Genomic DNA, 24,104 nt, shown 5'->3' with positions numbered 1-24,104 from the left:
GCAGCAGCATTTCATAAGCAAACGAGCCTGAAAGCAGTTCCTGAATGAACAGACTTCCGTCCCGTTCTCAATTTGTCCAAAACGTCACCTGCTCAGTGCTCAGTGCTCATGCTTCGTCGATATCTGTAATATTCCCGGAGTCTGTGTACTCTGAATGGATTTCGAGTGGCCTCAGGATTTCTTAGGAACGATGAACTTGCTAGCAGTTTCACATCATCTTCCGCGCTAAGGGCAAACAGGTACGGCGAAATATGTTTCAGACCCTGTTCAGTTTACATCCCAATAAAAGGCTATAGTTTAGGTAGCGATCGAACAGCTGCTTCTAATATCGCTACGAGGCGGTAAGCACTCCTAAGTCGCTAACATGACACAAAGATCCCATGTGTAGGCATATTCTGCCAAGGCAATTATTCTACCACTCTTCATCAGCGCCCTGTGAAATAACAACATGGCTTTAAACGTTCAAACTATGTAGACACAAACCACTGGAACCTTACATTTCCCCTTTGAGCTGGAGGAGGAGTTGGCACCTACACAACGCCACGAATTAACCTGTAAAAAGCGAAAGCGTCCAAATAACTCACATCAACGCACAACCAGTCCCTCATTATACCATTGAGGACGCATTCCATTGATGCCGCGCACAACTATGTATGTAATTTTGTCTTTCGCCCTCTGCGGCCCGAGTGACCCTCGGTCCTCGCCCCCCGCCAACCGCCGAACACACTAATCTCCATTTCCGCTATCCATTAGGCGACCTCAGAGAGCCCGCGCCGTCGGCATCTCCGACAAACACTCGACCCCGCTTCGAGCCGCGCCACTCGGCTGAGGTGCTAGCTGGCCCAGAGACCGCGCGCCGAGGGACCAGGCAGACCGAGCGAGCGAAGGACCGCCGTCCCGAGGTCCCGCTGGTCGGACAGGGTAGCGGTCTGTCGGCCTGGCTTGTGTCGGCACGCTGTCGCAGACCTGCCCGATTGTCGCCAGCTGGGCCGAGACGGGGTGGACGGACAGTGGCGTGACCCCGACTTTCCACCCGGCGCGGCGCGGCAACCGACCAGATGTGCGTTCGCCCGGCCGCCGCTGAGTGGATGTCCCTTTCAGCGCGCCCGGGCCGGCCGAGACGGCGCTCGGCAGACGCAGTTCCGGCTTCTGCCACTTTCGATGACCCCAAACTGCGCCGCTCTGACCCAGAAAGGTCGGCGCGGCGCTGGTCGTGTATACCCGAGTGTGGCGCCGGAGAGAGTGAGCCAGAGCGACTGCAGCAGGGCCGGGACGACGACCGGCTGGGGTCTGATGGGGAAAGAAGAAATCACGAGAACTACCGGACTCAGGCGGTCATTTACTGTGGCCAAGTGATGATGGATCACACTGAAAGACGAGAAGCTTTATATGAATAGCACTTACCCAACTGTACCTAAAATCCGATTTGTTTGGAGTCTATGGTGTCTACTACCTACCCTTGAGAGTTCTTTATCATTAAAACGGATAAGCAAAATCATGGAAAGTAATTGTACAGAATCTTTCTTTTCTTTTTTTTTAGAATACATATATCGATTTTTTAAATATGAAAAATTGAAAGCACCCTCCTCGGTGTAGTTCAACTAACAGCCAGCTCAGTATTTATTTGCGAAAAAGTATTTGACCGTGACAGGACTCGAACCTGCAATCTCCTGATCCGAAGTCAGGCGCCTTATCCATTAGGCCACACGGCCGACGGATAGAATCCAGGAGGCCTTCAGGTAAAAAGTACAAATGAAACCACAATAATTCAGAAGAGTCGTTCCATGTATTCTTATCTCGAAGATATGATAGAAACTAGCCACAATTTCCACGTTCGCTTTACGTTCCCTAAGGTATCCCCGTGTTCTCAACGGCCCGTGGAGAGCTCAACGACCCCCCCCCCCCCCAACTCACTCAACAGTGTCTGTTCCACCCCAGGGCCATCTCACACCCGGGTCAGATCACACCGTTTGGCCCGGTACGGAAGTAGCAGGGCAGTGTGAGGCCAGGGATCGGGTGCCAGTGAACCGCTCAGTCGGCGCGTGCCGTGCCGTGGTGAGTCGCACCGGACCGTCCCGTGGCGATCCGCCCCATGGCCCCGCGCATCGCGCGAGGCTCGCTGTCAGCTCGGCCGTCTGTCTTCCGTCGCCGCAGGTCTCCGCCGGTATCCAGGCGCTGACGGCAACAAAAACACATGGCCCAAGCCCGGCCGAGACCGGTCGCCGCCGGTGACGCCGAGGGTCCCGTTTTGTTGAGCTCTGGTGGCGCTACGCCCAGTGTTCCGGATTACAAGGCAGTTGCGCACGGCGTGCTATACGGTTGTAAAGGTTAGTGCGGGCAATTGCGTGAGGAAGGCCTTCAGGGACGGCTGTTTTGCTCGTGGGTCGGCTGCAGCAAGGTCGCCTGAGCGCGAGCTGTAGATGTTTGCGGGCCAGAGAATGACCTCGCGATCACTGAGACCAGGCGAAGGATGTGGGACGTGAGGTGGAAAGCTTCACACGCAACAGCTCTCTCGGAAGGGCGGAAGAGGCGTCCCAAGACCGTCCTCTGATATCACAGACACTCGGGGACTTATGAGTAGCACAGCAGCCTTGAGCGACGCTCACCGTGCGCTGAGAGCACCGGCGTTTTGCACGAACGTGGGCACGGATCGTGAACAGACTTCCTAAGTCGACTAGCGGTCCAGTGGGATGACATATGACCCTGCCTGGCCGGTGAGCTGCCCACACCGTCCGTCCGCGGTCCGACAGCTGAGTGACCTCGCCGCTGACCTCGGGTGCACGGGCCGGGCGGGTCCAGCCGTCAGCACACAGTCTGGGCGCCGGTCAAAACACGGCCAGTGCCCCGTGCAGCACCGACAACAAACAAGGGCTCTACCTCGGGGCCTGCCCGGTTGCGATGCAGCCGCAGGTATAGGCCCCTGCGCCTTCGTCACCACGCAGTGCTTAGGTTTCAGAGGAGTATCGACTACTATCGACTACCTTGCAATGATGCTGCAAGGCGAAATATCAGTATTATTTTAATATATCCAATTTTGTGCATTATTTGAACATTAATATGAGCAAAGGCTACTACTTCTCGTATTACGGAGTATCGACTACAGAAAAAAAGACAAGCTATTACAGACCAACATCAACAAACAAAACAGGGGTGGAGAATTAGGGGTTTTGGGGGTGCTCGAGCACCCCCTGAAATTCAAAGGCCACAATATAATAGTGCTCCAGTGGCTGCTTAAATTACGCCTGAGACACAGGCTGCTTTGCGTGTCGCGAGGAGAATGATGCTGTTGAGAAAGCGTATGTACCTTTATGCGCTTTCCTACGCAGGAATTAGACGCTTCCATTCGCCAGAAGCTGGAAAAGTAAGTACCATATGGGATTATGAAAATTCTCCGCCCCTGAAACAAAAAGTGCGGAAAGAAACATCGGCCGTGTGGCCTAATGGATAAGGCGCCTGACTTCGGATCAGGAGACTGCAGGTTCGAGTCCTGTCACGGTCAATCCGTTTTGAGGATGTTTAAACCGAGCCAAGTTTTGGAATGCTGATCATTATTAACCCGCGCCCCACTGGGGTCTGTGTATAACACGCCCTACTGGGGGGGGGGGCTATTCATAGCCCCCCCCTCCTAACTCCGAAACTACTGGACCGATCGTCAAAATTCAAACGGCGTCTGATAGCCCCGGAAAAACTGTCGAGCGAAACCTAATTTCATTGACCTCGAGGTCACCGATGACGTCACAGGTCAGGTCAAAGTAAAAATTATTAGCACTTTGGCTTGTTCACATTTTGGGCTCTGGCCGCCGTCTTACAAGTCAGATCAGGCTCATTTTTGGTTTCCACACTCGTGAACAGATGCTCTAGATACCTTGAGGGTACCAAACTTGTACTTTGATTTTCAGGTCAGGGTCAGGTCATCACAGGTCACGAAAATAATATATCATGCATCGGTCACGTGACACATGTTTTATGGTCCATTTAGGCCATAGATTTCGAATTTGATGTCGTCTGTGTCATTCGAGGTCATTTTGAGTCGAATTTAGCTTAGGTCAGGTCACTTTCAGGTCAAAAAAGGTCAAATTTTGAAGTTAAAATTTTTCAACAAAAGAGGTGTCTATTGGATGCAGTTTGAGCTCAGGAACACGATGGTGCCATTTATATTGGTGTACGATGTCAAATACGTACTGAAAAGTGATTTGAAAAATTAATAATTGTGAATTTTTTGCAATAATGCGTATAACTTGGCCATTTTTGAAGATATTTAGCTAAAACTTGCTAGAGTTAGTCATAATCATGCGTTCTGTCACATATATTCCGGTTTTTTCGAAAAGTCAAAAACTTTTTGAAAAAAATATAAAAATATAAATTTTGAATATTATTATATAAAATTTTCGAAATTTTCACAATTTTGAAAATCCGAGATAGCAGTTTGATAGCGCGGTCAATTCTGAGTCCTTTCATGCAAAGAAATTGGATCTAGCTTAAAAACTGAGCTCTTGGGAGCGATTGCCGTGGTTCAATGTTTTGCGTCGAAATCGGACGAACATGACGTCACTCTGACGTCATTTCCGGCCGACCTATGGTAGCTACGAAGTTCAAATTTTGACACAAGGTGTCAAATTGATGCAGCCGAAGGTACTGAAAGTTTGGCGTCGATACGTCAAGCGGTTTGGAAGTTATTGCAGAAAAACGGGAGGGGGGGCTATAAATAGCCCCCCCCCCCCCCCAGTGGGGCGCGGGTTAATACCCACGGCACAGGAAATACCGTCTGCTCTTTTGTTAGAGCGTGTAACGGAACGCAGAGAATGTGTTCTGAGTCACAGCAGCTGACTACGTTTTTATTGGCATTTTGGATATAACAAGTCCAAGGTTTGAATGGTGTGAAAGGTTTTTTAGTATGATTATGATAAGAATTGAAATAAGATGGAATAATATTTTGGTTATTACTATAGGAAACAAAAAACCAAATCCAAAATATATTTTCCGTGATGGACCTTCTTCAACGGAGAGACAAAAAAAAAACGGCAAAATGGTTTTGTCATTCCACAGAAGAAGGTTCAGCACGAAAAACTTGACAAAATAATTAAAATCGTTTTTATGTTTTTTATCGCACGACTATGAACAAAGCATCTAAAAATTTTGACACGTCTTTCCATTACCATACTTGACGTTCGTTTGACCACAAAACAATCAGATCTTCTTCCCTTCCTGCAGTTGTGAAACGGTTCACCGACGCCTCACGGATAGTATAGCCTGTCACATTCCCCTCACACGCGACAGGGTAACAGGCATAACGAATTCAACAGCGCAATACCGGTAGAACGGAGCCGAAGAACCCGATCCAATGAACCAAACCCGAATGCAATCCCAGCGCTCTACTACACCTAACGAGCGGCGACGGCGGGAGAAAGTGGCGTCAGTCATTGACGTTTTCGCCTTCGCGCAGATTCCGGCACGCCAGCCAGGCATGCCGTCACGTCCTGCCTTTGCATATTGTAGCCCACATTGGGCTGGAGCCGCTCGGCGCGCCGGAGACACGGTGCTGATGAGTGGTCCCTCACGGACCGCCGCCCGCGCGCCGCTGGCCGAGCGGGTGAGATACCGTCCTGTGCGCACACGCAGTCCCTGGTTACGCTCGTTCGGGCGTTGCAGTTCCCGAGATGCGGCCGGTAGATGGCACATGACAGCAACAACCCCACGTATACCCACGTCATACTGCCGATTTGATGCTAAACACTCGTTATTCTTATGAAGACTTCAATAATTTTTTCTAAGATGTATGTAAGGCGTTCAAAGCATTGCGATAAAAAGGTGCACCTTTTCGGTTATTGCTAGGCATTCAACTGAAGCAGACGGCAAAATTATCTATTGTCAAGCAAAATACATACAAAATACCAAAAACATGCTGGTCGCTTCATTATCATGAAGCCAATTAATTCCTTCAATGCATATCTGATAAAATACGGGTATAACAAACAGGACCGAAAGAAATAAATAGCTAAACGTCCGATGTCCATTCTCTCATTTGGGGAAGGTCTGCTAGGAAAGTGTGCCCAATGCCGATTGACCGTTCCCTCCTCCCCAACGCCGTGCCGCTGCCGGGAGGTCCGGAGGTCGGATCGGTCCTCGCTCGCTGTCCGGAGGTCGGACCGGCCCTCCCTCGCTGACGGGAGCTGAGGTGCACCCGGCCCTCCTCCGCCGGTACCTGCCGCCGACAGGCGGGCCCCGTTGCCGAGCGGCCGCTGTCACCGACGCCGTTTTTGCCGCCCCGTCCGGGGAACATCGGTCGGTCGGCGGACCGGCCGAGTCACTGGCCTCCCGGGTTGGCAGGCGGCGCAGGTAGGTACCGGCACAGCCCGGCCCCGCCTGCACCCGACTAGGCTCCGAGCCGGGCCGGGGAGGATCGGGAATCCGGGATGTTATCCGCCCACCGAGCGGCCCGCGGCGGGGGGAGGGGGACCGAGGATAACAGCTGAGTGACGCGTCTTCGCTTCTGCGCGGTGGCCTCTGCCGACGTGTGTGTGGGGCCTTCACGTTTTTGCGGGCCGTGTCAGTGCAACAGCAAAGCTTGTTTTGAGACTCGGCGCACCGGTTGCAAGTCAGCCGCTATTATTGGTGCTTGTAAGTGCAGCACCATGACGATCTGGCGGTCGGGCTTTCCGCTTCATTACTTTCCGATAGACCGGGCACACGATCAAAGGTTGGACGTCTATGTTTGGAAATGTCGCTGAAACTTAAGTCACGATCGAATGTCACGACTAAGAGTATAAATGAGCACGTAACTTGCTCATCAAAAGACCGAAATATGGACTACGGCACAATTATCTTATTGACCCAGTCCTTGAAACCATAACAATGGGAGGATAGTACAGATAGTCAGCATCACGTGGATTCAGTCTAGGTTCCTTCGTTGTATGACGGTCATTACCATCATCCGTCAAGGTCGGAGTTAATTGCTCGCACCACGCAAGCTCGAGTAATAACCAAGCTGACTGTCGCGGGGTCCCTCACTCCCTCAATCGGTACCTGAGCACGTGTCTGTAAAACCACGGCACGGGCACAGCGCCGGCCTTGGTGGCAGCAGTACGCCAGAGTTCATGGAAACGCTGCGGCTTATGGAACCGGACAAAGCTTCACAAACAACCGGCACGGCCCGCTCCGGCACCTGCTGCGAACCCGCCGCGCCGGCCGGCCGGTCGCGTCCATCCTTTTGATCGCGGCAAGTGTCCTGCGGCGCGGCGCCCGGTCCGAGCGGCCGACCGGCCGCGATGGCGGTCACTCGGCGCGGCGGTACACGGCGGCGTCTGTGGTCGTCAAGGTAACGCCAGCAGCCGACCGTACAGAGCCGGAGCGGCGGTGTTGTGGCCAGGGCGGTCAGTCGCCGCCGCCGCTACCTGGCTCCGCCACTGGCGCCGCCGCCACCGCCGCCGCCGCCGCCGCCCGGGGCCGCCAGCGCGTCAGCTGATCAGTCCAGTCCAGCGGAGGTCGGCGTCCGGACCGGGCGGCCGGTGAGGTGCGGTGTGCGAGCCAGCGATACGGTCCAGGAGCGTCCGTCCCTCCAGCCCAGCGGCCGCCGTGCCCAACGGCCGTTGGCGCGGCGTTGGGAGCCACGAATGGTGCCGGAAACCATGGACGGAATTAGCGGCTCAGGTGTCCAACACGAACAAAAGGTGGGTCTTTTGAACTCGTCCGGGACTGGTATTTGTTTGGTTGCGCTGAAATGGGAGAGTACAGGGCTCTTGTGTGCTGTCGGCTGAGTTTATAGAGGCATGGGAATGTGTGCTTTCTTTTGGTGTCCACCAACGCTCGTATCGATGTGCAGGTGTTCATAAATGGACGTCTTGTGTCTGGATCGAACGGCAGATTGACGGAGGGTTGACCCGTCGGGATGTGTCCAGGAGCTACAGTGGTGAAGAGTATTGCTTCCCAAAATTTTATACAGCACACGTGTCAGTGACATACCGCTCAAAAACCACGACATATTAACATTTAACGATATTTTAACGACATGTAGCAGAAGGGTTTCTGCAGCTTTCTAAGGTTTCCTCGCAATGAAATGAATATTGGTTCCTTAAAAGAAAACATGAATCATCACATATAGGGTGATTCATGTTATCTATGGTTCCTTCCACAGTATAGTGCTGTTGCATAATAAACAAAAAAGAACACACCCAGCAGGGCGTGTGCAACTTTGCGCAACAATACTGCAGAAGTGACCATTTCTGATTTTCGATTTGTAAGCTGGGAAAGCGAAATGCTAGGTCCATACTTCCTCTCGTTCACGGAAACCAGTCTGGGATAACTTCGAGCTCTCATGATCCCGGAAACTTCCCATCAGGGCCCAGGAAAGTTGCCCCAGTTTCCCAGCTAGTAAATATGTATCTTGCTCAATCATATCAGATGGCCAAGGCTTCCCGTTATATGTTATATACCAATGGTGAGAATATGCTAATGAAACGGATTTAAATATCAAAGAAGCGGACACAGGGATAATTAGTCAAAATTGAGGTTTAATCACGTTTCCTGTAAAATCAAGGTCCACAATTAAATTAAGGACCAGAAGAATTAAAAAGGTGTTTATATTTTCACCTGTGTCCATGATCTCACCTCCGCCGTCGTATTTATCCGGACATGGGAGACGGTGTGCTAGGGAAGACACACAGCGCGACATATCAACACCGGCAGCTTCAGTACCACCTCAAACGACCTGACTTCTGACCAGTAGTGACCGGCCCATACACCAATGGACAAAGAGCCATGGAGCGCGCCGCTCGGCGCATTGTATGCAAATGAGCGCCGCCGGCCCAGGACCGGTCGTCGCCGCTGCAGGCGAACGCAACACGAGTCTGACCGAACGCTTTGAGCGGTCATACAGACCCATGTATCTGCAACGGTCTCCGTTCAAATTCGGTCACCACCTGGCCGAGTTTTTTGACCGGTGAAGGAAACGCGGCCACCGGTGGTTGGTTCTGGACTGCCTCGTGTCCACGGCCCTTGCACACTGGCTGCCATTCCGACCGCAGCTATTCAACACACACAGGTGTGCTCGATTGTTTTCCGCCGCGAGTCGTGGAGGAACGCCTCGCAGCGTCAAGTCGACACCCGACAAATATTCGGCAAATGCACCGACAGCGGAGCGTGCGCCGCCATTTTATTTTGGCACGAACAGCGGCCCAGGTATCAGCAGTTTGTGTAACCCGGGGCCGCTGTGACGTGCAGAAGGCCGTGCACAGTGTAAGTGCACTACCATGTCCTGCCGGTCGTTGGCTTTGCCTGCAGTAATGGAGCGATCCGCAAAGCGACGAGAGGCATCCAGGGATTCAACTCGGCAGGGCGGTAGGGAATTCACCACACCGAATCGCACCAGTGACGTGTAGGCGGCAGTGACGTATTTGGTCACCAGAGTGACACCCTGCATGATAAGAGGAAGGCCTCTGGCAGCTATGGTTCAGTGGAAAGCACCGAGAGAAACAGTGCATTCGTGACCATATAAGAGACGCCGCGGAGGCCTTATCCCAATCAGCTGGGTTAATGACTGTGAAATAAACACTATTTCGTGCGCACTGCGCACTTCTATTGTCCTCTCATTTTTACTGGGCCAATAAGCTCACACGCTGTCTGTGCCCAAAAACCTATGCCGGTCAGCTTGCCACCGCTACAGATCTTTTGCCTTCGTTCTTTCCCATGCCTACCCAACAGGCTGATCCGTTGTCTGCGCCGCTGTAACGGGTTCACAGTGACACGCCCCGCGTGTGCACCGGGCGGTGATCATGCACCACTGGTCAGTGACGAGAGGTCTGCTACGGCCGATTGTTTCGGTCACGCCCGCGGCACGTCGTAATGGGACCGAACTCCTTTCGTGACCGAGGCGTGATGGGTGGACTTGAAGAGGGGTACTCGAGAGGTCCTCTAGACACGTTGCAGAGGGTGACAATTGGATGAATGAATACTAAAGAATGCGAAGAGGGAGAGATGGAGAGAACGAGGAAAGGATAGAGGGAGGGAGAGGGAGAGAAAGAGAGAGAGAGAAAAAAGAGAGAAAGATAGAGAGAGAGGGGGAGGGAAAGGGTAGGAATTGAAGGAAAGAAAGTTGTCAGAGAGGAGGAGGTAAACTGAAGGAAATGAAGAGCGTTCAGAAGAGGCACGAGAAAAGAGAGAAAGGATCATCTCCTACTAATCTCGGCAGTGATGTCCCTCTTACGCCGATTAACGTGACCCCAGCCCATTGTCCCATGACGTCATATATGGGCTACACGCCACCCACCCACCCTCAGTCCGGCACATTCCGGTGACGTCAAAAACGGTTCCGCAGCTTTTCCACAAGGGACAATACCGGCCTTTTCATTCACCTACCAATTCACCCGGTCGAACAACGGACCCGCCACCACCCACTGCTGGTGTCACCGCATTGACACGTCAACGTCCGGGGTCGGCGCATCGTGGTGACGAACGCAGCGCACGTGTGGCGTACGTGGACCACGTGTGGCGTACGTGGTGGGGCCGACAGACAGCGCGGCGGCACAAAGAGCCATCCGAACACGCACAGGGTGCGGAGGGAGCACCGCGCGACCGGCGCACGTGCGTGTATGAGCCTGACGGCCTCGTCCCGAGCGTGTGCGGACGTGTCAGGTGAAGCGGCACCGCCACCACCAGCCACCACCGCCACCGCTGCGACATCGCCTCGCTCCGACACGCGTCGTGGCCTGCGGGCCGTCTCCGTTGGAGCGGAGGGCCACTTGAACCGGTCTCCACGCGCCGGCCGCCGGATCACGTGCGTAGCGCGGTTCGTGGCGCGCGCGGTCGGCGGCTCGGAGCCATGCACTCGTGACGACCAAGCGTGGTTCCGGTGCCGATAGTGGGTCGATATACCGATGGAATGGGGAGTCCATCCATGGTGCGGAATGCAGAGGGAGTAGGACAACCAAGGTTATATTTGGTGTTGGATATTATTATTTGGTGATGGAGACAAACAAATCAAACAAATGTCCACTGTTATGGACATCCGTGAGTGGAGGTGGAAGTGGAGGAACACTGATTTGCCCCGGCCTTAGTAACAGTCGAGCATTGCGTAATGTGTAGCTTTGCAGAATGGCAATACTGTATACGACAATGGCATTCTGATGATTTGAGACATTAGGTGCTGCAAAGTGGGCATTGCATTGTACATTATTGGTATTGCATTTTCCTTGGTAACCCACAAATTCACCAGGCCAGACATTTACATCAGATTCCACCAAAAATCAAACCTCTGATCATTTTGATGCAAGTTATTTTTACGTCGATGGAAACATGCACACTACAATAATGCCCCTAAAGTGGTCTCCTAATACTGCTTACTTCCAGGTAAAACGAATCACAAGACTCGGAAAGTAACAGTGGGTGCGCTTCCCATCCGGTTCACGGACTGGGTTTAGCTTTGAATAGCGCCGCGCTCAGCTCACCGGTGCCTGGTTACCGCCTGGCACTAAAGCAATGCCCTACCACGGCGGCCGAGCCCTGAAAAGTGGATCTTCTAATCACCGTACACGAAATCCCATTGACCTTGCCCGGGTTTAATCGGCATACCTTTGTCGCATTACCTGCAATTTTTGCTGGTAAACCTGCCGTTTCGTGCTCCATTTTTGCCGTTGGGCCTTTTATCGCCAGGCATGCCACATTCTTTGCGATGGAAAACAAGACCATCACCGAGCCGCTGTGAGCGGGGCGCGTCTCCTTCGAGACTGGTCTCGGAATGCCTTCACCTTAGAGCTCTGGAATATTGTTGTTTGTCGGATCGACGGCGGCGACGAAGCCGGACAAGGTCTGAGAAGGAGGCCGCCGAAGCCCCGCGGGTCCGTCTCACATGCAGACGGTGGTACGGACACGTGACGTGCCAGCCGGTGACGGCATCAGGTGTCTATATTGCTGTCTGGCAGTCACCATCGGCCAGACACCAGACACCTTCGGTACGGCACCTCTTGCCAGACATCTCTGACGGCGAGTGGAAGAGACAGCCTATGCGCCGTGGGGGCTAACGATGAGGGTGTGCGATGCAGCCAAGTGACCAGGAGGTGTGGAGTGTGGACAATCTGAGACCTCTAACCCCATCCAGTGGATAGAGTCGCATCCGGCGCTGGCAGTCAGTGACGCTGCAGCAGTGACAGCTTCTCTATTCCAGTAGCAACTGACAGTAATGCATGGCTGAGAGGCGACAACTGCGACACCTGGCGTGTTGACCTCAGTCTACCTCAGAATGACACCCCCTCCCTGACACCCCCCCCCCCTACCAACGGCCTTGCAATGTCGCCTTAGCATCGCTGGCAGCAAGCCATACAAGCTCCGTACCCAAAGCTGATCGGACTTTGGACGGCAGCCATGGCGCGCCCCAAAAGCGGCAGTGAGTGACAGCTCCGTGCAAATCGCATCCTGGATTTTCCTAAACAATTATATGCCAGCATGAATATCGTGTGCTTCGCCGAGAGTAATCTGCAAGTTAGAACGGCGGGTGTGGACTGTGGAAGGCCAATGATGAAAACAATCCTGGAGTGTGGCGGTACAATACATTAGCAACACCAAAACGTTTTGTCTATCACAACAGCGACAGAAAGTAATTAACTGAAGTATTGGCATTGCGATAGATTTTGATCCTGAGATTCATATCTAATTTGGCGTCCACCGGGAATAAGAGCAATTTGCCTATCATAAAACTCGCGCAAGCCTTCCCTCGTCTCATGAACTAATAAGCACCATCAAATGACATTAATCCGTAACGGTTCCAAATGATGCCCTCTCATCGCCGGTTCATCTACGCGCACACCTGGACCGAAATCCTCCGCCCCCCCCCCCTCCCCCACCCGGCCAATGAGCCGCACACGCGCAGGGCTCTGCCCCTATCGCCTCAGATCCATCAGATACGCGGCTTTTGGAGATGGTACACCATGGTTCGTGTCTAGTGGTGGTTCGTGCTGCATGGTACTGCCAAGTGCCGGCATGGGAACTCGCTTTGGTCAGGCAAAATTCGTGTCGTGCATTTCTTTTAATTATTAGGAAAACACCAGGGGGTGAATGGGTATAAATGAGCGATATGTTCAACACTCATTGAAAGTTAGCTCCGCTGTCGATGTATTACGAAGGTTCATGAGCATCAGCGACTTCGTTACACCCAGCGAGTCCTGGTCGAGGAAGATCGCAACATAAAATACCACACTACCCTTTATGTCACTTCCATCGTCATGAAATCGACCCAAGAGGGACACAATTACCTCTTACTTCCTGCCCTAAGGCTGGGCAATGCAGAATGTTTGCTGGCCTCACTTTAAGCGGCAGTGGCTCCTATAGCCCAGGATTTCCTATGATCACGGCAAACCCAGTCCCTGGAGACGGATGTGGGCCGTGTCTTGCCTCTCATCAGTCTGGGACGTGACCGTCTGATTGTCGGCAAGGAATACCATGGGGCAATACAGCGGCGTGCCTTCTGCAAGTGAAGAATATAATTATAATCAATATCAGTAAATTTATAAAACAGCATGTCATCTGAGGCCGTTTAGCCCGCGGCGATGACTCGATGCGGCAGGGGCGATGGACCGGCAGCTCCACCGGTCGGTTCAGCCCCGTTTTTGTCCGTGCCCACGAGACAGACAGACGGACAGCGCGTCCCAGATGTCCACGCCGTGGACCTGACCTGGTTAGTGGTGCTACTTCCACGGAGCGGCCCATGGCAGACGGTGTGATGCAGGCTGCAGGTGGCGAGCTCCAACAGGGCTGCGGGTGATTGGCACATGTGAAACAGAAAGAGGTTCTATACACAGCTAGTACAGCATTGCTATACTGAAAGCCAGTATCTGCATCCTTTGGCCGCGATGCCTTCTCCATTCTCTACATCTTTATATACCCATTTTAATGACTGGTATTTCAAATGGATATGAAATGTTTTTGGGCTTATCATCCCTTCAGTATCATTCACTGCCCGTTCGAGGTCTATCGCATGGCATATCGCAGTGTGGTGCGCTTATGTCCACAGTCCGGGTCCAGCTGAGCCCCCGTGAACCAGGAACTGAACTGGTGTCCTTTACAGAGGACCGACAGTGACCAATCCTGTGCAGTGTGTCCCCGCGATCTCTGACGGTGTGACCGGCCGTCCACAGCCTGCAGAGGCCGGTCCGAACCCGACCGACCGGTACACCGGACCGAGCGCACGGCCAACTTTCCTCGTAATCCCTGCGAGGTGTGAGATAAGGCGATATTCTCCGACAGCCATGTCGTCGAGACCCGTCTAAAGGGCGGACTGAGCGGGCAGCCTAGAAATCATGATCAGCAGATTGAGATTATATGGCACGCTAGCCACGTGGCGACCGGTGTGTCGATTTCCTTGTGTCGGGTCGCGGGGTGAGCGCCAGTGTCCAGCCGGAGTCGGTCGTCTCGGGGCCGAGTGGTACGGAGAGCTAACCGGACCGGACCGGCCGCCGGCCGACCCGGCTGGTAAGGAGGCGACTCGCGCGGCCGCCCCGAAAACCTCCAATCATCCTGGCCATTACTGAGAGCACACGGCGCCGGCCGCGGTGACTTGCCGCCGGTTGAAGGGAGCACCGACCCGGCCCTGGGGCCCGCACCTGCCGCCGCGCGCTGCGGAGCCCGCCTCCGAGCTGACGCCGACCGCTGACGGTCCGGCGCCAGGACGTCACTGCCACGCCGGTCAGTGATGTGAAGTCACAGTCACGCCGGTCAGTGATGTGACTTCACGGCCGTCACGGGCGGCCCGTTTTCCCAGGGAACGCTGGCAGCGGGCGGGTGCTGTTGACACAATTTGCACGGCCCGACCGTGCCGGTCCACTGTTGTGGCGAAACAGCACGCCGCTCTGAGAAGTCCACCGGCCCCGGGCTGGACAGAACCGAGCTGGGTCATGGCTGCTGGCGTGGCACCTCGTCAGTCGTGATTTATTAACTACCACCTTAAGCAGACTCCGCGACTTTCATATGAAGTCACCAGCGCACCCAAAGCACAGTTCGGCGGCTAACCCTGCTCCGCCAAAGGGGAAAGTCTGCGCCGACTGAGCTCTAGGCACGTCTCCCAGCTCCACCGGCCGGTCGGCGTCCATCATCCATTGGTGACGACGCTGTCATTACGGCCCACTGCGCGGAGAAAGTGCCGAGACGCTATGCTAAATCCCTGGGCATAAGCCCTCCTGTTTGGACGATCTGTCGGTGGAAATGGGCCACCTGCGACCGAATTGATTTCACTGTCAAATCGACCGTCTCGTAAATTTCACTTCGGTTTGGTATTTTGACATTCTGTCTATACTGGCCCTTTCTTTTCGCATGACAAATTATTTCTAGATGTGACCAAACTTCAATAGTTTTGCCTGGATGAGGATTTAAACGCATGCAGCTGGCTATATGTAGCAATAACAGAACATGTTTAAAATTGCCGTCTTTCTTGTTATAATATCATTCGCAAAGCTGTCCAAAAGTTGCTCTGCATGATTAAATACACATCTGACATCATTTAATATGCACAACAAAGCGGCTATTTCTTATATACTATTTCAGACTTGCATATTATGGGCAGGACATATACGGAACATTGCTGATAAGTCTCGTAAGGTTTTCAGATTCGCCGCATACCGTCAGCGAGTCGTTCCAAGGTTGCACTAACCCAAGTTATGCCTATCTTATGGCGCGCTGTGCAACAAATGCAGACCTGATCGAAACTCCTGAGCACCTGGTGGTACTGATTCCAGCTGCTGTCCGAATTCGGCAATATTCCAGCATCACCTGCACATATTGGCGCCTCATTTCGCACCCAACGACTAGCGAGGTCACTGGTCAGGTCACACCGGACCAGATGTTCGCTGCCAAACTGGTGATTGAGCGCTGGGCCTTGAGTCGGTGGTGCCTTGTGTCAGCCCCGGTGACACTCTACTCGAGAATCCAGTGTGTGGTCAGCAGGGGAGATAGCGACAGGCCGTTATCACCTCGGTATGCGGGTGGGAGGAATGTCCCACTATCTTCTCCGAGGTATCAGCGACCTTCTCCGTCGTCTCGCCGTGGCAGCTGCGGAGCATTGGCGGCGCTCACTGTCACCCTCTATTTGCGCCGAGGAAAGGCGAGGGGACCCCACCCATCCAGCCGTGACTATGTTGAGAACTTAGAAGGGGAGGCGGAACCCTCGCTCCCTCCAGCCGTGACTCAGCTGGAGAGGGAGGGGCCTGGAGGAAGAGCTGGACAGGTGTGGCCAGGGGCAGAACTGAAGCGTGACTAGGCCTGGGGAAAGGGTCCGCGGCCCCGCGAAGGGTGGGTGGCCACTGGCCATGAAGTGGTCAGGGAGGAGACACAATGTTCACGCCTTTACCGATCGGTGATGGCGGTTTTGAGTGTCAGACAGGTGATACGACAGGTGGCGTCAAGAGCTAGGTCTAACCTGCTGCCTAACGACATAGTTAATTGGAGCAAAAAATCGCACCTTTCGTAAGGGCATGATGTTACACAGTGTCATCATTGGCTCATTAGTAATCCCTCATAAAAAACTGGTTGAACAGTTTTTCTCTCCACCTAAATCAATGCCGTTTCATAATAGTTTCGGGCGTATTTTTTCACCGTCGTCTGTCGGGCGGGCGCGGCGCGGCCGAGGGGCGGGCCGGGTCGTGTCTCGACCGGACAGTGCGGGCCGAGACATGACCCAGTAACCCGCTAACTTTCACTGGTCGCCGGAGAGCCGGGCCGTGTCTATCTGTCCGTCCGGCGCCACGCACACGCCCTTATCACGGCCGGGCCCCGCGCCGCACGCACTATCGCCGGTAGACGTGACCTCGTGACGGCACCGTAACGCTCGTGACGGGAGCGACAGGAGGTCAGAGCCCAGCGTGACTCGCGCGTGTGGCTCCCTCACACGACACCACGCGTTTATCGGGGACGGGGCGATGGACTCGCGTGACGGCTGGATACTGTGACGCATCACATTGACACGTCCCCACGCGGGCGGTACGGCACGGCCGCGCTTCACACGGCACCTGAATGTGCTGTCAGTCGTGAAGGCTGGCCGTGCTGCAGCGCCACACTCTGGTCACCGGGGCGTGCTCGGTCCCACGGCCCGTCTGTGAGCGCAGCGGTCAGCGGAGACGGTCGCGGCGGCGCCCGGTCACACTCCCTTCAAGGTCGTCCACGGGGCCGGCCCTTCACGTGCGGTACCCGGCTCCAATCGTGCCCTATCGGGCGGATAATCACGTGATGCGGCGGCCACATTTGCGCACTGGAGGGACGCTATCGGTGACGTCCGGGCCGCGGGCCGTTCATGGTCGCAGTGCAGCCGTGACGCGGGTGGAGAGGACGCGTGACTGGGCGGATGTGACGTGACGGAAAACAGGTGTGTGACGGCAGCAGGGCCAGATCACCTGTCGTTCGACTGTGACTGTAAATGCACTGTCACAGAAAACGAACCTTTCAAAGTGATGAAACTAGGGGATTAAGAAGCTATCGTCATAGTGGCGGAACGATCCTTCCCACGGAGAGCGTACAGGAAATCAAATTGCCGATCCCTTTGTCATTTGGAGATTAGAGACATGATGTTGGATTGCATGTGTTTTTAATGATGATGTAGGCATCTCATGGTATCTTTTGCGGTTGGCCAACCTCAGGTGATTCCCTTTATATCACGGACAGTGCACTAAGCCAGAACAATTTGAACCACAACTACTAACAGCAGGGAAATGATGTCGTGAGAGCGAATACCAGAAAAGATCACAGTCGAGAAACAGCACCATCATTCCTAATCGTTTCCACTTTACCCTTCATCAAAGTACCCACTGCGGTCGCTTACAGAGTGAGCCATAAAACGTGCGACTTCCACCACATTTACTGCCAACAAAGAAGTCTCGATAAGCGGCGGCGCCGGTTGCAGACTCGTTCCGAGTATGGGCCTTGCCGCCCGCGCCGCGCCGGGGCGGCTCTTCTGCAGCCGGGGTCGGTCTCCGCGGCCGCCGACGGCCTTGGCAGTGGCACCGGCCTTTGTTACCCGCCGATCGACAGACGGACCCAGTGCTAACTACACTCCTCTGATTACCAGAGTCTCTGGGGGAGCGGAGGGTAATTCGTGGGGTGTGGAGACTACAGCGAAGGCTGGAGGACGTGTCTGATGTTCATGTGGCGACAGGTAGTTCTCAGAAGGGCACATTATTTGGACGCTACCGTCGGAGGAGAAGAGGGGGTCAGCTCGCCAGCTATGTGGTGCCTGAGGGAGTCATTAACTGGCTGCAGGGAACGGTTGATCGGGAGGCCGGCTGATGGCAGATAAGTTGGCTGACAGCTGAGCACTGGTCGATCGAGGAGCGACGGCCACACCGCGCTGAAAGTGATCTTCATGATTGTGAGCGAACTGACCAGGAACGGGGAAATGAGCAGACGATGGCTTCTGAAAGCTAAGACACAGCTGAAAGACAGAGCAGTAGAAGTAATGGATTGAAACGAATCTCCCATCGACCACTGCACCGGTTCGCGGCCCCAGTCAGCCGATGACCGGAGCTTAAAGGAAAGTCTAGATCCTGATGAGAAGATGGTGTTCTGAACCCGCCCCAGTCGCAGTGCTACCATGAACCACCTCTGCGGTGGCGGACCGGCAGTAGGGCGCGTCCGAGCGACCCGGTCACACCGTTAGCTGCAACAGCACGTGCACGGCCGTACCAGGGACCGATCGGCGGACAGCAGCGGCCGGCGCAGCGGCACCGGTCGGTCAGTGGCGGCAGCGGCAGCGGCCGGTCAGCCAGCGACCACACCTGTGGGCCATGGGCGGTGTCAGCGGCACGCTACCGGAGGACCGGCCAGGGGCGGTTACACCGGCAGACCATCGGCTTGAAGACAGGGAAGGAAACAGGGACGAGGCTTACCGGCGCGGACAGGGCAGTGGCGGTAACAGGCCATTTGGGCTGTCAATAAATTTGAAAATAATTGGTATGAAACCCAATGACTGAACCCATAATTGCGCTGTTGGCTTAGGGCAAGGGAGAATAAATATTCAATGTCTCAATTTCTCTCATGGGAAAATCACCAAAACTGATGGCATACGATTTAAGTCACATCCCTCTCGTTCTCGGTCTGCCACAATCCCCTCCCGGGGTACCAGTCTGCCCCCTGGTGCCCCTCCCCCACGGCGGGCGGTTGCGTACCACCACGCTGGCTGCCTTTTACGGCTGCCATTCAGCCGACTTTGGACGGGGGCCGTGCACGGATAATCGGCCGACTTGCCGGGCTCAGCCGCCGCCAACTTCATGGTATACCTACAGGCGCAGTCAAATCACGTGCGCGATCCACGGCATGGCTCACGGAATGGCTCACGGTGTGGCTTACGGTATGGACGGTATGGTGCAGAGTGTTGTACGGTATGGGGCTGGTCTGACTTGGCGCCCCTGACCGTCACCCGATCCGGCGCAGGCGGGCGCCGCGGCCCGTTTTATTGGTCTCGTTTTGCGATTGTGGTCATGCAAGGACGTGCAGGTCGCTCCACACAAGGCTCCATGACTCGCGGGCAATTTCGGACAAATGCGGCCGCGAATTAGCTCACATTGTTTGGGTTAATTGCCCACGTGGTAGTTTCCCAGGAGCTTAGTTGTGGTTGTGACCATTGTGATCATGGCTGCCACTTTTGTGGTATACCGGTCTCAGTAACCTAAATAGGTAAGACCTGGAAAAAAAGACTGGTCGGCAGTGAGTTTTCCTTGTGTACTTCTGTATGATGCGATGCGACGCTGTCAAATTCCGTGACACGAACGTCTTGTGTAGCGATAATTTTATGAGTTGGCGCGATGGTAAATCTTGATGTTATAAGCTGGGTAAATCGTGACAGGCGAGGGACTGTGGGAGCCCTGTTGGCAGGTCTTGCACGAGCCCGACGGTCGGACACTTACACTGACTGTGTCTTGGAGACGGCAGACGCCATTTACATGGATTATATCTCCAACCGCACACCGCAACACATCCTCGTCATAAGCCCGCTTCAGGAAGTGTCAAACCGATCGAATACAAAAATAAAAAGTGAAAGCCGGTTCGCTATTCATACTTAGGGACGTGAGTCGCTGTTCATAGGGCGGGTACGCTCCGTTACGTTGAGTTGACCTCTGTTATCTTAACTGGGAATCTGTATCCGCCGACCACATCCCGCTGTCGTGCGGTGGAGCGGCGCGGCGCACACCGTGGGGGAAATGCCAGCGTTCACCCCTCCACTCCGCCCTCCTCTCCCCTCCCTACCGCTACAGGTCTGTGCAGAGAGGCGCAATCCCGGACACGAGGCTACAGCGGATATATGTATGTGCGCTGACTCAGCCATTATCGCGGTTGTTGAATTTGCAGGTCTTTTTATGGCCGATGGGAAATATGTAATGCGAAGAAGTTGAAGGATGGGACCAAACAACAGGTTTTGATTATCCTTATGATAATCCCACATTCGAGAGTTCTTAATTTGGCGTGCAGGTGAAGAGACGAGCGACTTTGAACAGTGATTCGGCTCGTTTGCAATTGACAGTCTTGACCTGTTGCAAACAGTGGCTCGGGTTTCTGCACGGGCCAAATACAGATGCTGGCTCGATGCTAATGCCTGCCATTGTTCGTGCATCGGCTATCCACCTGTCATCGTGAGGAGTGTCCCCGAGTCTGACATCCTGCGGAGCCCAATCGGCCCCGCTGCGGTGCAGAAGTCGTTTGGCTGCTAGTGGATCACCAAAAACGGGCGCGGGCTGGACGGGTGAACGTCCATCTCGTATTCCGTTCGCTGTATGAGCGTCATGTCGTGTGACATTGAGGAAGGATTTGGCGCTGATCACGTCCGCACGATCGGCTGTGTCGACGTTCAAATGTAACCGCAGTGCTGTGCACCTTAGTGTCGTCAGTGACAGTGCGTCTACCCCGTCTGTGTGCCCCCTCACCAGCACTGTGCCTTTTACGGCGTGTTATCGAGCCCTCTGACACAGCCTTCTCTCCCCAGATGACGGCGTCGTCGGCCGTCCCCTCGGTCAGCAGTTCGGCGGCGCTCCGTCAGCAGCTGCAGCAGGCGCAGCGCGCGCTGAAGCGCACCCGGCAGCACCTGCAGCTGCAGGAGGCGCGCAGCCGGCAGCTGGTGACCGCCTGCGCCGCCAAACTGCGCGAGCGACAGGCCGAGACGGAGCGCTCTGAGGCGCTCAAGGAGCGTCAGTTCCAGCGGATCCTGCAGCAGCTCACCGTGCTGCAGAGTCGCATGCAGAGAGAGCAGAAGCAGATCACGGCGCGGCTGACCGACCAGGAGCAGCGCGCGCAGCAGCAGGCGCGCGAGCTGGAGCGGCAGCGGCGCGCCAACCGGCGCCTGCTCACCAAGGTGCACCGGCTGTCGCAACCGTGCGCGCGCTGCGGCGCGAAGCCCGACAGCGGCATCAGCGACTGTGACGAGGGCGAGGAGGTGGCTGCCAAGGTGGCGCGCCGTGCCGAACTCTCCGAGACCGTCACAGGGATGTGCTCCACAGAGCTCACACCCGTGGCGGCGCCAGTCTCGCCGGTAGCTAAAGTCGCGCCCGTCACCCCCACCACGCCGACTGCTGCTCCTTCTCCGAAGGTCTCCCCCGCCGCTCCCGTCTCTCCTGCCACCCCGAAGAACGCCGGCGGCTCCCCTCCTGCCGAGCGGGGTATCATCCGGACCCCGGGCGAGCCGCGGCCGGCGATGCACAAGACGGTCACATTCTCTCTACAGGACAAGGAGAACGTGCCAGAGACGGTGTCCCGGCGGCCGGCGCGACCCGTGCGGCCGGTGCAGCCGCGCCCCCGTCCACCGCCGACAGCCCTCCTTCAGCCGTGCATCATCTCGCCGCCCAGTGTCAGCATCAACGGCACGACGTACGGCGGCCAGCCGTCGATTGTGGAGACCATCAGCCAGCTGCTGGGCGCCGACCTCGAGTGGCCCGTGGTGCGCCGGCCCACACTCGTCCCCAAGAAGCTGTCTGTGATCCCCGAGGGCAACGAGTCGGCCCGCGACGAGCTTAGCGAACCAGAGTATGAGAATGTCCGTGTGGAGACGCTCGGACAAGATGCCGACAAAGAAGACAGTCCGAAAGACGGTAGTGGAAAGCGTGGAAAGGTGGAGACGAAAAGTGGAAAGGAGAGTCTGGATAATGACGATGTGCAGAACAGAAACTACCGCAACGTGCCGCGGTCCCGGTCAAACATCAACCTCATCATGAGCGAGAGTGAGGGCGTTCAGATCAAGGACAACTTCGAGGAGTTCAAGTTTGACGACGACATGGCGAGTAGTGTCTGCTCGGAAACGGCCAGCGAGCGCAGCGCCGACAACGGCCACGACGAGAAGCACAGCTTCGACCGCCGCGCAGGAGATGGCGCTGAGTCCGAGCAGAACGACGCCAAAGTCGTCATCAACGGCAACTATGAGAAGTTCCTGGAGCTTTCCGGGCTCAGCCAGAAGGCTTTGGCCATTCCCACCAGCCGGTTCACGAGCCATCGAGTGATGCAAAAGGGGAAGGACGCCAAGCACCGGCAGCAGATCCGTATGATGTTTGACGGCACCACTATTGAGGAGAGATCTCCTACCTCGAGCGTCCGCTACTACTCCGAGCAGCTATAGCACGAGACCTCACTGACGCCACACACTGCCGAATCCCTCTCCTGACGAGGGCCGCGAGCAGTGTGGCCGGAGACTCTGTGGACAAAGGATGTCACGTTGAAGAACTCATATATCAGTGTGTGAATAAACTGTGTGCGCCCTCCGTGCGCCGTCCTGTGAGAGATCTAGCCACTCCACAGTGGGATGTATATCGCTGCCCTTAGTCGACATGGTGACACTCCGGCGTCTCACGTTCCGCGTGTGTGTGAGGTATTCGATGTCCTATCCGATGTAGCCAGACATTATCCGTGTGTTAGCCGTGGCGCTGGGTTCCTACACTGGGGAGTCGTTCCGCGTGCGAGGTCGTACTTTGTTTGATACTGCGACGGACCTTCGTGGCAGAAAGCGCAGCCAGTCCACGAAGGCGCAAGTATCCGTTGTTATATGTGCGTATGTGTGTCTGTGTCACGCTGTATGTCTGATCTTCGTATGCATTGTAAATATAGAACCAAGCACTGCAATACTCTAGGTTAAAATGTTTATGAAGTGTTGAGAAAGAGCGACGGTATGAATTAATATGAATGCAGCAAAGGATCACGATGAGGGGAAACTTGCAAGCTGCACCGACAAGTGGCCATTGCTGCCTTAGCTATCACCAGACAACAGTTATAGCTAGATACATCGCTCCGCAAAGGAACTAAATAAGCACCATGACCGTTTCTGTACGCTCCTTTATTTCACAACACCCAAGGATCCAGCACTGAGCACACTGATTTTGTACCGGTTTCTGAGACCCCATGACATCGATACGAATGACGCCTTCGAAGACGCGTTGGCACCATCTTGGTCATGAATGGGATTTCATTATACTTGTCATTCTAAAATATTTTGACAATCCATTATACGCTGCACCTATCACTCACAAATGCTGAATATCCACAAACGTAGTCATCACTCGACGACCTGGCTGACATGAAAGGTAGACTTCAGCGCCACCTGGGTACGAAAAGCAGAACATGCGCAGCACGTCCGACAGGTGGCAGCACATGTTCTGCTGCTGTCTTGCAAGTCAGGGCTGCAGGGTCGATGAATTTTTGTTGAATGCGACTCCTACTCCGACTTTGACTCCGCAGCCCTGGTACTGGGAAAATGGACGTAGGGGAGATATACATATATGCTAAAGCTGATGATCAATTTAAAAAATGTGCAAAAAGAAAACGCGGCGTTATTTCAATCTAAGAAGTCGGATACCTAGTCATGACACATAGGTACATATATACTCGTAATAGGTACACAGGCTCCCTTAGAACGGCACCAGCCACCGCTGCTCCCCAGGGAGCACACCCGTAACCGGGTGCAGACTGCAGAGAGTACTTGGGGGAGGGGGAGGGCTGGTCGGCCTGTCCATTGGGACGGGCTCAGCCCCGGTGACTCGCTAGGGTGTCTGCCCAGACCAACGTTCCCCCTAATTATTATCATCCTCCCGGCTCTGAAATGTCTTGTCAGACTGAAAGGGGCCCCAACAAAAAAAAACTGTTAATATCAAAACCAGAAATATATGGGC

General features: G+C 54.7%; 2 protein-coding genes and 2 non-coding genes across 4 annotated transcripts in view; 2 read left to right on the top strand and 2 right to left on the bottom strand.

Annotated features, from left to right (window-relative positions):
* LOC122388873 (protein Wnt-4-like) overlaps positions 1 to 24,104 on the bottom strand; it is a 105,356-nt gene that overhangs the window by 30,334 nt on the left and 50,918 nt on the right. The gene's annotated exons all lie outside the window — the stretch shown is intronic.
* Trnar-ucg lies at positions 1,640 to 1,712 on the bottom strand. Its single transcript has one exon. It is a non-coding gene; the product is annotated as a tRNA-Arg (tRNA).
* Trnar-ucg lies at positions 3,427 to 3,499 on the top strand. The gene has a single exon. It is a non-coding gene; the product is annotated as a tRNA-Arg (tRNA).
* LOC122388872 (translation initiation factor IF-2-like) lies at positions 7,467 to 23,061 on the top strand. The gene is made up of 2 exons (XM_043380353.1): positions 7,467 to 7,667; positions 20,942 to 23,061. Exons 1-2 carry the CDS (start codon positions 7,611 to 7,613, stop codon positions 22,559 to 22,561), a joined length of 1,677 nt encoding a protein of 558 aa, XP_043236288.1. The 5' UTR covers positions 7,467 to 7,610; the 3' UTR covers positions 22,562 to 23,061.

Source organism: Amphibalanus amphitrite, unplaced genomic scaffold, assembly GCF_019059575.1.
Source record: "Amphibalanus amphitrite isolate SeventyFive unplaced genomic scaffold, NRLGWU_Aamphi_draft 000338F_arrow, whole genome shotgun sequence".
In the NCBI taxonomy this organism is placed as follows: domain Eukaryota; kingdom Metazoa; phylum Arthropoda; class Thecostraca; order Balanomorpha; family Balanidae; genus Amphibalanus; species Amphibalanus amphitrite.
Note: the sequence above shows the minus strand (reverse complement) of the source record. Positions and strands in the feature narration are given on the sequence as shown.